General features: G+C 39.1%; 1 protein-coding gene across 1 annotated transcript in view; it reads right to left on the reverse strand.

The window, feature by feature from the left end:
• The window catches only part of PLPP1 (phospholipid phosphatase 1), a 70,252-nt gene that overhangs the window by 1,820 nt on the left and 55,110 nt on the right, over window positions 1-13,322 (reverse strand). Inside the window, exon 6 of the mRNA XM_085297711.1 lies at window positions 531-707. Coding sequence (XP_085153837.1) covers window positions 531-707 — 177 coding nt within the window. The remainder of the gene's footprint in view (window positions 1-530; window positions 708-13,322) is intronic.

Below are 13,322 nucleotides of genomic sequence, written 5' to 3' on the forward strand. Positions count from 1 at the left end.
TGCATCATGATTGCTGTAAAAACCCATTTAGCACCCAAACAAGAATTTACAAAAAATGGTGAAGGGTCCTAGTTTCCCATTAAACTGATAAAAGACACTTCCATGCTGTCCTCAGCCTTAGCCTCCTCTTTTGAGCATTTACTATGCCTTGTTTTCTTCTCACACAGCTCTCCTCTGCTATTATAGTTGAGATACAGGATCTGACTAGAAACAAAAAGTTGTTTGTTGGTATAGAGAGGCTACCCATCCAGGTGCTTTTTTGTATTTGGCCATTTCCATCTCAGTTACCTGAATTCAACTTTTGCACAGGGAGAGTTTCATACTGTTTAACACCATCTATCTCATTGGCCAGGAATCCTGCTACAGTATCCACTGTACTACTGCTATACCCATTTCAAGGAGCTGTTTTCCCTGCAAGAATTTTTCAAAGTTTTGGGAAGACAGTAATGCTTTCCTCTGAATAGAGCCTTTAAGTCTAAGTTACCATTTATTAAAGCAACATTTTGAAAAGTTCTTAATGAATTACTTACAATGAGGACTGCTACCACTGCTCCCTGAATGAGGCCTGTCAAAACATCACTCCAGTGATGTTTGTAGTCAGAAACACGTGAAAGACCCACATAGATAGATGTAGCGACAAGTCCAAATTGTAGAGTAGGACGTACAAGTCTTGCCCAGTCACCTTTCATTCTGGCCTGAAGGTAAAGCTGAGGATGAAAGAAAAATGGTTATAAAATACAGTAAATACAGGAGCAGTTACATATTTCTCAGGTCTGTTCAGATGATAGTTGAAATTCATGTTCAGAGATACAATTATGTCCACAAATCTATAAATGTAAATGCTATGTTCTTGTAAACTCAAAGTGCTAAACGGTTAAATATGTTATGGCAGACTGACAGTCACTTTTTAAGTTCTATAAAATTATTCAACATTATCCCATTGACCCAGTATATAAAAAGCATATTGTCTCTGTACCAGTGTGAAAAAGGACTATTTTTAGGGTAAAGGAATGATAATAAACAGAACCATTTGTGGCTTAAGGAGCCATTACCCCTGCATTGATTACAGCTAAGTATCTCTTCCTGATACAAAGAATAGCTGGCAACTGTTTAAATGGACAGTCTTCCCAGTACGGATACCCTATCTTGCGCTAAAAGCTGGAAGCACATTAGCAGCTTGAGTATAAAAGTTCACATATAGCCTATATAGAATCAGTATTTTTAGTGTAATACTCCATTCCAGCCACCTTTAGTATTATCAACTTCTAGCACAGTATTCCAGCTGTAGTTGAGAAGTATCACAACTAACTTGTACACAATTACTAATCTCTACAGTCATGTTCCTCAGTTGTCATTGCTGTGGTACAGTTTTAATGCAACAGTCTACTTCTTGTCCTTTCCAGCTGCATATTAATATAGCTTGAATTCCTCAGTGATTACATTTTACTATTCTGGTAAATGAGTGGATGTTCAAAATTCTCATTCTTTTCTCTCTCCTCAGCCATGCTATAGCTATATTCCATATATATATCTATGCTTTTGCTTATATTGATTCATAAACTTATTCCATGACACCATAAAACATAACTTTATTACCTTCCCATCTAATCTATTTAAGACATTGTCTGCTGCTTTATTCCATCTAGGACATAGCCATAAGAAGAGTTTTACCACAGTCTATCTGGAATACATCATTAACTTTATTCTGAACTTAATTCTGTCACCAAAAAAAGGCAACATAGTTACACTTGAAATGTTAAGTATAATTTACAGCTGCACTGTTGGTAAACATGGTATCTCTTTAGTACCATCTAGGAACTTCAGTTCTGGTACAAGACCTTAACTGACAGTCTTGCAATGTCATAACAGTTAACTAAAACACAGGCTTCAGGCACCAAGACAAACACACTGACCTTCTGGTAAATCCCTTCACTGCCAACTTCAAAAGCCATGGCTACCTTGAAGCAGCATTACATTTACAGTGTCAACACACACACAGAGCATGCACTGTGCATGCAAAGGTGCTACTTTCCAAAGTAAAACGTCTGGGGAATGTTTAGTTGGTTTCTCAGAGTAACTTACATCATAATTTTGACATTCAGAATTTCTCAGCTATAAATGGAATGTCAAAAAGATCTTATGGATAACTAGTTCCCTTTAATAGCAAGGTCAGGTTGAAATCAGACTCTGAAGAAACTGCAGCTAAGCCTGAACTGGAAAATAAACCTTTCCTGTAAGTAGTGGTCAGTTTGCATATATATGGGGGTCTTAATTTCACCACTGGAGAAAAAGGGGGAAAACACAGTGTTTAGCCACCTTGAAAGAATTGTATGACACACAATTTTTAACTTCTGTTTGGGGAAAAGGTGTTTTAATGCTCTTACATTGATACCACCTCTGGCTTTACGAACAGTAGACCAGAAGGCTGCTGGCATGTGTGACCAGAAGTGGGTCTTCAGCACACGCTGGTGGTCTACAGATCAACAGCCAATATCAAATAGCTGATATTGGCTGTTCTTTCCCCTTTCCCCTATTCCTACCAAATTCCGCTGAAGACAGCTGAAAATATCTTGCTGTAGTAAGTTTTTTCCATGTAAGCATTTTCTGTATCTGGCAAAGACATTTTACAGTCATATTAAGAAGAAAAAGTTATGTAACTGCAGATAGATGGGAAATTGGGTTTATTTCTGAAGGAGGAAGCTTCAAAAAAGGTTTGAAGAATTTGATTCATAAGAACTTATTTCACCAGCCAGCCCACAGGAGATCTGTTAAAAAGAAAGTCTTTGAATCTCCCTTAAGCAGCACATATTCAAGGGCAAACGTCTTAATTTTTTTTCTGCCTGACAAAACTGTGAACAAGAAACGTTGATGTAATATCTACATGAAGATTTAATTCCTGCATTATGAGAGTAATCTCTGTAGTCACAGCTAGATTTGGAGCTGCTCTATGACCTGTAGAAGTCATGCAGTTAGCTATAGGCTTTAATCAATCCTGGATGCTGCTTGCAGACTTGCACAGCAACAACTCTGTAGGAAACTCCTGAAGCCTTTCTTGCACCCTCTACCAGGGGAGAAATTTATGTTCCAAAAGTCAGTCAGTCTACAGGAAGTGAGAAACGCTACCACAGAAGTGTCAGCGTCACTGATCACTGCTGTATTTAATTTCAGAGAAGCAGCAGCTGTTCTAGTTACAATTGTGTTTTCTGATATTGCCTGTTAGACAGAGTCATTTCTCATAAGCCAGCTACTGCAATGGCAAACTCCATGTTATTTTTAAGCAGGTGGCTTCAAACCGACATTACTTTTAATAGGCTCAGGCCTATTGCTCCCCCCCCCCCAAAGACTCTTCCTGCAACCATGACTCATAGAAAGACAACAGCAACAGCTCTGGGCTGAACAGGTCATTAATACTGCACAGGAGAATAAAACAGTCTTAAAGAGAGTAAAGGAAGCAGCTCTTGCCTTATAGCTCCATTAAATATAAGGCAAGCTTGATACTAGAAGTATGACCAAGAGCCCTTTATTTAAGGCTATATGCACAAGGTAGCTTAACACCAGGACACATGTATATTAAACACATTACTATTTTAACCCTACTAATTAATACAGGGCAAAAATATCAGACCATTTAGAGAATCCCTCCCTCTATATGAAGCATGCTGTTAGTTTTCAAGATTGATTTTGGCCCTCTTTGAGGTCACTTAAAAGAGCAGGCATCACCACAGGAAACAGAACCAAATCCCTACCTTCCYCTACCACCCCCCAACCCCCGGCCTCTCCATTAGAGAGGAATAAGCTTTCCAACCAAAACTTTTAATTTACTGAAGCAGCAGCAGAACCATTACAAAAATTCATCTGGTCGCACTGCTGTAATGCCTGCTCAAGAACATTCAGCACTTCACTTGCTGCCGAGAAGCATTTGTGAGGCTATCAAGTTTCCTTGAATACAGTACAAGTGTCCAGAGCTGTTCTGGTAGTAACATGCTCCTATCAGACACAGTTATCTGACTCCACAATCTTTTCTGCCATTCTGTTGGAGAACCTCTTTGATATTTCAGAAATAGGAGCCTTCAAATACAATCCATTTCTCTTCACTCTTCATCCATCCTCTCGTTTTTAATGTTTGTTCTGAAGTGCACAAATCCATTTCACAGAAACTTTCTTGTAATTGGATAAAATAATTTCCAGTAGTTTTTCACCAGCTAATGCTTACTCTATAATGAAAGTATGTTCTCTGCACCACACACATCCTGAGCACAAATTTCTTCTTAATCTATGGTTTAGTAGTTCATTTCTAAAAATACTCATAGGAATGGAGAGAAACTCTCAAGCACTTTGTGGCTTCTAGGAAGAAGCCACAGACATGAATAGAAGGGTCTCTGCAATTCCAGAATTATTCGCTACTCTTAAAAGTTTCTAGCATGATTTCAAGTATTTTCCTTTCCACCAAGGCAGCACTAATATACATATGCAGATGCCTGTCTACTTAAAAGGGCAGTGTCTTCTATTTCCTAGACAGGCTTTTGGGGGTATAATCATGTGGCTTCACAAGAGTTTCCTAGCAGTTGACATCTCACATCTCTACCTTAAGGGCACAAAATTCTGTTAAATCCACCAGGATTTACTCCACTAACCCAGGTCATATTTTTAAAAATTAGTTTTTAATAGTGAAAACTTCTAGATCATTTTTCATTCAAAACATTCTCATCCTCCCCCCCCCCCCCCAAGTTTCTATTACTTTAAAAGCCCTCAGTGTAAAAGATTTTGCCTATTAGGGTATAGGAAGTCCTCCTGTACTCCCAGTCCCCTAAGATGTTTCAATAATAGAAATCCATTTTTATTTGGCTTTTTTTTTCCCCCAAATAGGAAATCAATCCTACTATGATCGCAGTGTCATGAAGCTAATGGCAAACCAGAGAAATAATACAGTTTTCCTAGGGGAAAAACTTCCAAATTGCATAGGGAAATCCAACAGCACTTCTGGAATCTGCCTCAGTAGAAGAGGTCAAAGTCCAGAGGAGAAAGGTGCAGAAGATCACTTCTCCTATGAGATAAGCTTTACTTTGAAGGAAGATAGTAGTCATACAAACCTTGAGAGAGAGCGAGTAAACAGACCTGGCATTTACCATGGTCTGATTTTTAGTTTCTCAGTGTCTACTTGAGTATAGGAAAAAAAAAAAAAAAAAACCTGCGTGATTTCTGGTGTGCTCTTTTAAAGAACACAAGATTCTACTACAGTTATAATTAGTATCTGGATCCATTATTGGTTACAGCTAGAAAAGCTTATACTTAAAAGCAAGTCAGTTGACCCAAAAAGTCTCAAAAGCCACAAGCAGAAATCAGTGCTGCAGAAATCCACTGCAAGGATTTTTCTCAAACCAAAAAGCTCAGAAATAGTAAGGCTTAAGCCACCTCAAGTGTGTGTACACATGTATGCAGTCAGCTTTGGGAATTTAGGATAGAGGGAGGAGTTAGGCAGTAGTGTGTTTTGATTTTGTTTTGTTAAAYGAGGAAGTGGCAGAAGGAAAAAGGAAAGCACAGGAGGCATCGGCATTGCCCTTCAGACAGAACTTTCATATCTTACAACTGTGTCTGGATTCTCAATCTTTATTCTCATCCCTAGGTCTGCATGTTATAATATATTAACGTAAGGCTGTGGGGGGTTTGTCAATTTTTGTTTTGAGGGTTTTGGGGATGTTCTGTCTCTGTGGATATCCCAAGGACATCCTTACCAGACAGTCCTCCTCCTGAGACTGTATGGTCTTCCACTAGGAAGCTGTGTAGATGCACAGATGGCCAGAGAGACTATCCAACCTCCAACTCCAGCAGCTGCTGGATGCAGATTAGCATTGCCTTTGTGAGGAGAGGTGACTCCACAACAGAACTGCAAACTTACAAATTACAAGACATGGAGTCTGCACATCAGCATCATGGAACTAAGCATTTTTAAAGCAAGATCCTCCAAGACAATAGGAAAGATCAGAGGAAAAAAAAAAAAAAAAAACACAACACACACACACACTCACCCTGGGATTCCTGCATAATGCCTGATGCAGCAAAAAGCATTTGGAAGTAGGGATTATCGGCCATCTCCCTAGACCTGCTGAACCACAGACCTTGCCGGTTCCATTTCCGATCAAAAGTTTAGTAATGTAGGCTGAAACATCACTGCCCTGTTAGCACTAGGTAACAAAGGAGAGTAAAAGCCCCCTTTACATCCTCTAGGGTTTTTTTCTTTCCTGAAGACTTGCAAAACAGCTACTCCCTTTTTGCATGTATAGGAAACTTTAAAAAGATTCCTTTGCATAAAGCCCATAAGCCACTTTTGAATTCCAGGATTTGTGCTAGCTAAAATACAAACAGTTCAAGAAATCCAGGAAACTGAACAAAGATTGCAATTTTTAGAACAATGGCTGGCAGCCACAAGACTGACTGAAAGACAGCATAACTGTCACACACACAACCTTGTTCATGCAACCATTACATAATGTAGAATACAACAGCTCATTTTATACTTCTAGCACTGTATATATGTATATATGTGTGTGTATGTATATATATGAATAAACAGAGCTCTAGGCATGAACTAACAAGACACTGCCTGCAGACTAGAAATCAATGTTCAGCCTTTGTTTGAKGTGAAGCTTTTAAGTTAATGAGTAATGTCTATGTTCCATCATTTTCAACAGACTCGCATCASAACAGAAAGCTTTCTTACGCATTATTGCGCCATGGAAGTGTAGCTGAACTCATGACTCAGTCATGAGTTGAGGTTCTGCAAGAAATACATTAAGTTCTCAATCTCCCAGATTTATTTTGCCTTTTAAATATGATCTCATTTTTTTAAAAAATCATGTTTACAGTCTGTTATGCCTGCAATATTGTCTGCTCTTCAGTTTTATTTTCAGAGGGCAGAAAAAGAAGGAAAAAAAAAAAGCAACATCTCAGAATTAACGTTTTTCTTTACCAGAATGGGAAAAAAAAATAGGTCTGCAGTTACTTTAAGATGGAGATAAGTGGGCTGCTGTTGAAGGGGACACCCTATTCCTCTGACTCTCTAACCATGAATTCCTGCTGCCTCCCCAGTGCCAACAATGACATTTGAATAGCCATGTGGTGAGCTGGAACAAGGAACTGGTCCATTCAGCAGACGAATTAGRTTTTAAAAGTTTGACCAGACTAGGAAGAAAAGTCAGAATATTTACTAAGCTGGTCCCTTTAAGATAAGGGCTTGCTGCTGTCAAAAGACAACCGAGGTTGTGCAAGAGCTGTCTCCTACGAAATGGAGGAAAAAAACCCTTGGTCTTATTAGGTTAATAGCCAAACTCTCAAATCAATATTGAAGTACACTATACTCAGTGCAGACATTTCCTACTGGATTAGGAGTTAGTTTGCTTTTAATCCTCCAGCCTCACAGGGCTGTACATTGCAGAAAGAATTGTTTATTGATATGATCTTACCATTAAGTAGGATAAACAGTAACTTTTTAATTCCACTGAAAATGCTAGTACTCAGCCATTTTCTGAGGAGAGAAAAACAAATGCATTCTTCCAGCTGAATGAAAAAGTTTTGTTGCATCTATCACGTTACAGAAATCTTCAACAGAAGAATGYGAGCACTGCAAAGCATTGCTTTCTTCTCAGTCCTACAGGAGCCAGCTCACAAGAATCTCATCACTACTGACCCCCAGCTATAATTCCAGGCACTCTGTAGAGTAGTAGTTTTGCTTGGCTTGTTTACTATTAAACAGTCTAAAAACTGATATTAAATGAACACTAGGAAACCATGCAAGCAGGAAAAGCATGAGTCTCCATCCTTGAGCCTCACAGCATGACTAGTTACCCTGTATTTTTTTCATCTCTGCTCCAAGGAACATGCTTGGTACTGCCCAAGGCTACAGCCAAGTAAAATATCATTTCCAGTAAGAAATTTCATTAGCTTAAGATTCTGTAGTCCAACTTTCAAGCAAGCAGGAATATATTAGTGACTTTTTTTTTTAAGCTCTAGCCAGTAGTACTTGGAAAAGTGCAGATATGTCCATTTGCATGGTAGCGTACCTAAGGTGCTGTGCTAATACACGCTCTTACTTGGGTACTGTCTCACTCATCCTCCAGTTCCAACATAAACAATTAAAATAAGAAATTTTTCAAGAGCAGAGTTAGCTTGGCAAAGTTAAAAGCATGAGAACTAAAAAAAGCCAAGGCCTTGCTTTCCTTTATGCTTTAGCCTATACTAGCTATGTCCTCTCCACAAAGTGAGTGCACTGTCAGTCCAGTCACTGAAATATCAATAGTCATCAGTTCTTTTTCTACAGTTTCCTATTTCCTAGGGAACACAATGTGTTCTTTCCCAGTGAACTGTGAGACAGCTTCACAGCAACTCAAGTTACATATTAGAGAGCTGCCATCCCCTTTCACCCCAGAACTGAGCAACGTGAGCATGCTGCAGCCCCCAGAATAGCCCAGCAGCTCGGCAGGGTTTGTGCCGCAGTCACCCGCTCCCAGCTAGGCACAGTTAGCGAAGCGCTCAGGCCAACTWCAGCAAAGATCTGCTCCCTCGCAGCAGTGCGATCCTCAGAGCTACACTCACTTCTGCCAACTGAAACAGTTGGAAAGGGTCATTCGTGCTACTGAAGACAAAGCGCACCATCAACATTTTAATTTACTAAAGCTTTCACACAAAAGTTAAAAAAAAAGAAAAAAGAAAAAAAGGCCAAAAATTACAAATAACTTCAGAACCTCCCTCTCAGGAAGGAGTGGGTTTTTTGTTTGTTGTTCCCCTCCCCGCCCCCCCAGAATGGACATTGCTAGAAGAGGTATTCAGTTATGCTTATCCTCCCGTTCTCCAAGCCAAGATAAAACTGGCTTCGTTGATGCAGAGAAGTGGTCAGCTAGCCATGAAGGAGAAGGAGCAGTCGGGGGGGGGGCAGTTCTCTGGGATTCGGCATCTGGCAACAGGCCACAAGGTTTCCAAACGCCACTGCTGCTCCACCACCACGCAAAGCTCCGCTGTTGGCAAAAACGTCCCAACACAGATACTGAACGGCTCGGTCTATCTGGCAGAGCTAGGCAGGTCAGTTTGGGTCTAATCTCAAAATAAACTCTCCACAGCTTTCTGGCCTGCCAGTCCTGCCAGTGAGATTTTCCTAAGGTTCAATCATTTCCTATAATAACAAGCAGGAAACCAAAAGAAACTAGAAATCTTGCCTAGAAGGAGGCTGAAAACCCGGACCTTCGTGAACTGTCCTAGCTGGACGATGACTTTGACAGGAATATGGTATCACAACGTTCAGTTAAAAAAGCAGTGATCTCTGCAAGGAGTGATAACAATGATATATAATATTAAATATCTAGCTTAAATAGGTGGATTAAATGAGCTTTTTAACTTCATGTTTCCCAAAGCTACTCAAATGCATACTTTTACTGTACAATTCTTTTAGAACTTGTTTGTCAAATGTTTTATGGAACATAATGTATTCCTCTGATTTGCATTAGGTATTTTCCCCATGTCTCTTCTAATGCCAGATATTCACATATAGCAAGCTATACAAGACCAGTTCAAGTAAAGATTTTTTATGTGAACAGACTGAAAATATAAAACAATAGCCAAATGTAAATTCAATATAATCTTTCTAAAAACTGACTTCTGAGCAGGGACTAGCAGAATTTATTTTACAGAAACTGCTAACCATTATCAAAGTATAAAAGTCTTATATGGTATCAAAGGAGTTAATCCTTTAGGGTTAAAAGCTGTCATCCAAATAACTACCACATGTACGACAGGTGAACACTGCTCACTCAACAGAGCTAGGAGAGATAATATTAAGTAACTGTAAGTACTGGAGAGTAAAGAATATTTGGTGTCCTCCTAGGAAGACACAGTCCAAATTACATGCCAAGTAAATATTTTCATTCCTGAAGTTAAAGTTTAGTTCTACTCTCCAATCCTGTCCCACAAACCAAAAGACAAGCTAAGGAGAAATGCTCCAAATTCCCAGATACGTGCTTGCATTAAAACTACTTATTTTTAACAGCTCAAGTGGCATGACATTCTTCCACATTTCTTTAGCTCTTCCTACCTGTACAATTTGCAATTTCAAGTTCTATCTTAAACCTTTCAGCTCCTATCCCTCCTTCTGCAGTGATCAGACTGCTCTGTTTTTCAACCAACACTTCTGCTCTTAATTTGCCAATGATCCATAAGCAGGATCCCCTGTCCATGCTCAATTCATTTCTTTTTTAGGTTCCTGAAGCAAGAAAATGAGAAAACAATTCCCAGACAAAAGCCCTGCTTCTAGGGTAATGAAGCTTCCAACAGATGAAGACATCCAAGTCACAACATCCCAAAGATAAATAGGAAGGGTGAGACATTCAGCATCAGAGTATGTTTAGTAGCATTTTTTCTCTCCATTCAAGTCCTCCTGATACCAGAGGTAGTTCATTAAGTCAGAACCTGGATACCATCACTTCCACTGAGACCTGTGGAATTTCTCATGTCACTACAGGTTTAAGCAGTGCTTCCCACAAAATACTTCTGCACACTTACAACCCCAGCATAAATTCACCACTGTCAATATAGAGCACATTTCATGCCAGTCCCTCAACTTTCTTCAAATTTGATCCCCTGCTAACCTCTGGCACTTCATCTTTCCTTGGTAGAGATCATACAGATTACTGTAATAGAAGTTTTCAAAGCCCACTCATTTATTACCAGGAATCATCATCAAGAATTTATTGTTACACAAAATTTCATAAGGAAACTCCGTTTGATGAGAGGAAAAAAAAATACATCTTATTGTATAAGATTTCAACTCAGGCTGCAGCATTTTCAGTTCTGTCAATAGGTAAGAATCATTAATATCACCCCCCACACACACCCGGGAGATTTTCACCTCTTTTAGAAATAAAGAATGCAAAGTGTAAAGAAGAGTATTACAAGTTCAGTAGCTGAAATCAAGACTAAACAGCTCCCTTTTTTTTTTTTTTTAAATCAGTCTATTGTAGGTAGAAAAGAAGCTTCCTCCTTAACTCAATTTTTGTTCAAAACAGTGACATCCCAGTAAGTCACTGGGTAGGAAGTTTCACACCTTGAAGGATTATTACTCCATAGACATTACTGTAACAGTTACCTGCTGGTCGCAAGTCAAAAACATCTAAAAAAAWTTTTAAATACTGATGAACCACTTCATTTTTAATCTGTCACTTGCAGAAGCAATTGTCATGGTATATTCTATATTAAATTTGACATAATCTGATGCCAGTGAGAAAACTGCTTAGTATGAATATCAGTATCTTTGGCTTGTTCCCCTGTCTGAAGAATGTGGCAGAGAAGGATGTACCTTTCCAATGATGCAACTCTAGTTTATAACTTTATGGCTATATAGTTATTTAATCATTTCAATTTTTTGGTCAAATCTTCAACTCAAGGACAGTAATGTGCATGCAAATCAGGCAACTTTTAAAAAGTAAAATTCTGTGATGTTGTGTTATCAGGGATGCAGGTGTGCCCAGTTTGGTCCTTGAATAAGGCAGTCTAGGCCACTTAAGTCTGTTTATTTAAAAGCAAACACTACTTTTGGTTAAACCTCAAGTTTCAAAAGCACTGCCTTTAAGCCTCAACATGCACAGTTAAGAGTACCACGTCATTCTTGAAATCCCACCTTTGGGATTTTACTTCTACCATCTGATTAGCATGCTAAATGCAACAAATGAGTGGCTTTATAGGAGCTATGTCACTCAGAACAGCTTCAAGTTTTCAGTATATTTTCTTCCTGAAACAAAACAGCACCAAGACTAGCTAGAATCAAAGATGTGACTTCCATAAGAAACACACAACATGGACTTTGCATTCAGTTTACTGATAAAGCAATACCCATTTCTGACTAATGTTTCAAGTCTGTGTGAGCACAAGGCCAGTCATACTTATTACAGAACAGGAGGCAGCTTTCAGTTTGTTCAAGAGCTGCCAGCACTAGGGCGCTTTTTTTTTCTGATAGATACGTGAGAAAGATACAGAAAACTGGAAAAACAAGGACACGTTCACTCCTTACTGAGATTTTTTTTTTTTTTTTGACTGATACGTTCAATATACACACTTACTTATCTTTTCCTCATCTCCTTTTTGGTATCAATTACAAGAGCCGAATCTTAAAGCTATTTCTTGTTTTGTTTTTAATCATTCTTTTTCTTCCCATCTCAGAGAGACTAAGTGAATACTCATACTTGACAAACTGTCTATTCAAGCATTTCTACTATCACCAACTTGTATTCAGATAATATATAAAGCAAGCTTCAGATTATTTAATTGCTCAAGCACAAAGTGAAACTGTACCTTAACCTGTTTGAGATTCAGCAAGTTAACTGAAGCTGCAAGAGTACTTCAATACTCTGCCTAGTATTTTGCCACATATTTAAGCCACATATTTCAAGGTTCTGCTGTTTCACAGTTACAGTTCTTGTGTTGTCGGCAGCGGAGATCACTTCTCCCATTCAAATACTCAAAATGTTCCCTCATTTTTAAAATGCATAACCTGATAAGGTACATGTGTGCAACAACAAACATTTAAGCATGTGCTTTCTGTGGTTTGAACTAGATCATCTTTCTCAACATATGGCAAGATTCCTCTAGTCCTTAGGAAGCCAGCACTAATGTCTGGTTATGATTAACACTGCCTATGAGTAATGCCACATGTTAAAAACTGTCCTGCTCATGACTCAGACTGCAGCTGGAGTAAGTGTGCAAACAGCAGAGGAAGCCAGCTTCAGAGTTCAGTTAAAGAACAGGTTATCAAATGCAGCAGGGTTGGTTTAGAGCCAGTGGCAGCACTCTGCCTTGCCACGTGGGCAAGGGGGAGGGTTAGAAAGTGATTTTTCCTCGTCTTTCTGTAGTAGCTGTATACCTTTTCGTATGTCTTATGACAAGTTCAGCGCAAAGGTTGATACGCAGTAATGCTGTGCTAAACAACAAGAAAAACATCCTGCACAGGAGTTGTTAACCTTCTTCAGATGTCCTCCCAGCAGTTTCTGGCTGAATAAACTTACTACAGAAGAGGACAGAGTGGAAAGTATAAATTTAATCTCCTCAAAGCCTCTATTTGTACTGGATCATAGCTCAACAAGAGATAAGACAAGAAACTCAGGTGGAGAAAGAGGGAGCATGCCTTCTCCTCTGGCCATAAGCCTGGCTACTCATTGCCAAGTTATAGGTCAGACCAAAGTGTTCACTGAAATCAGACCCGGTCATTCATGGTTTACCTCCTCAGACATCTCCTTTTTAAAATGCTGTTTCTATTACTCAGCATACTTTAGTTTGAGCACATCAGT

The sequence above is a fragment of the Rhea americana genome, unplaced genomic scaffold (assembly GCF_003343005.1).
Source record: "Rhea americana isolate MKP2758 unplaced genomic scaffold, rheAme1 scaffold_13, whole genome shotgun sequence".
In the NCBI taxonomy this organism is placed as follows: Eukaryota; Metazoa; Chordata; class Aves; order Rheiformes; family Rheidae; genus Rhea; species Rhea americana.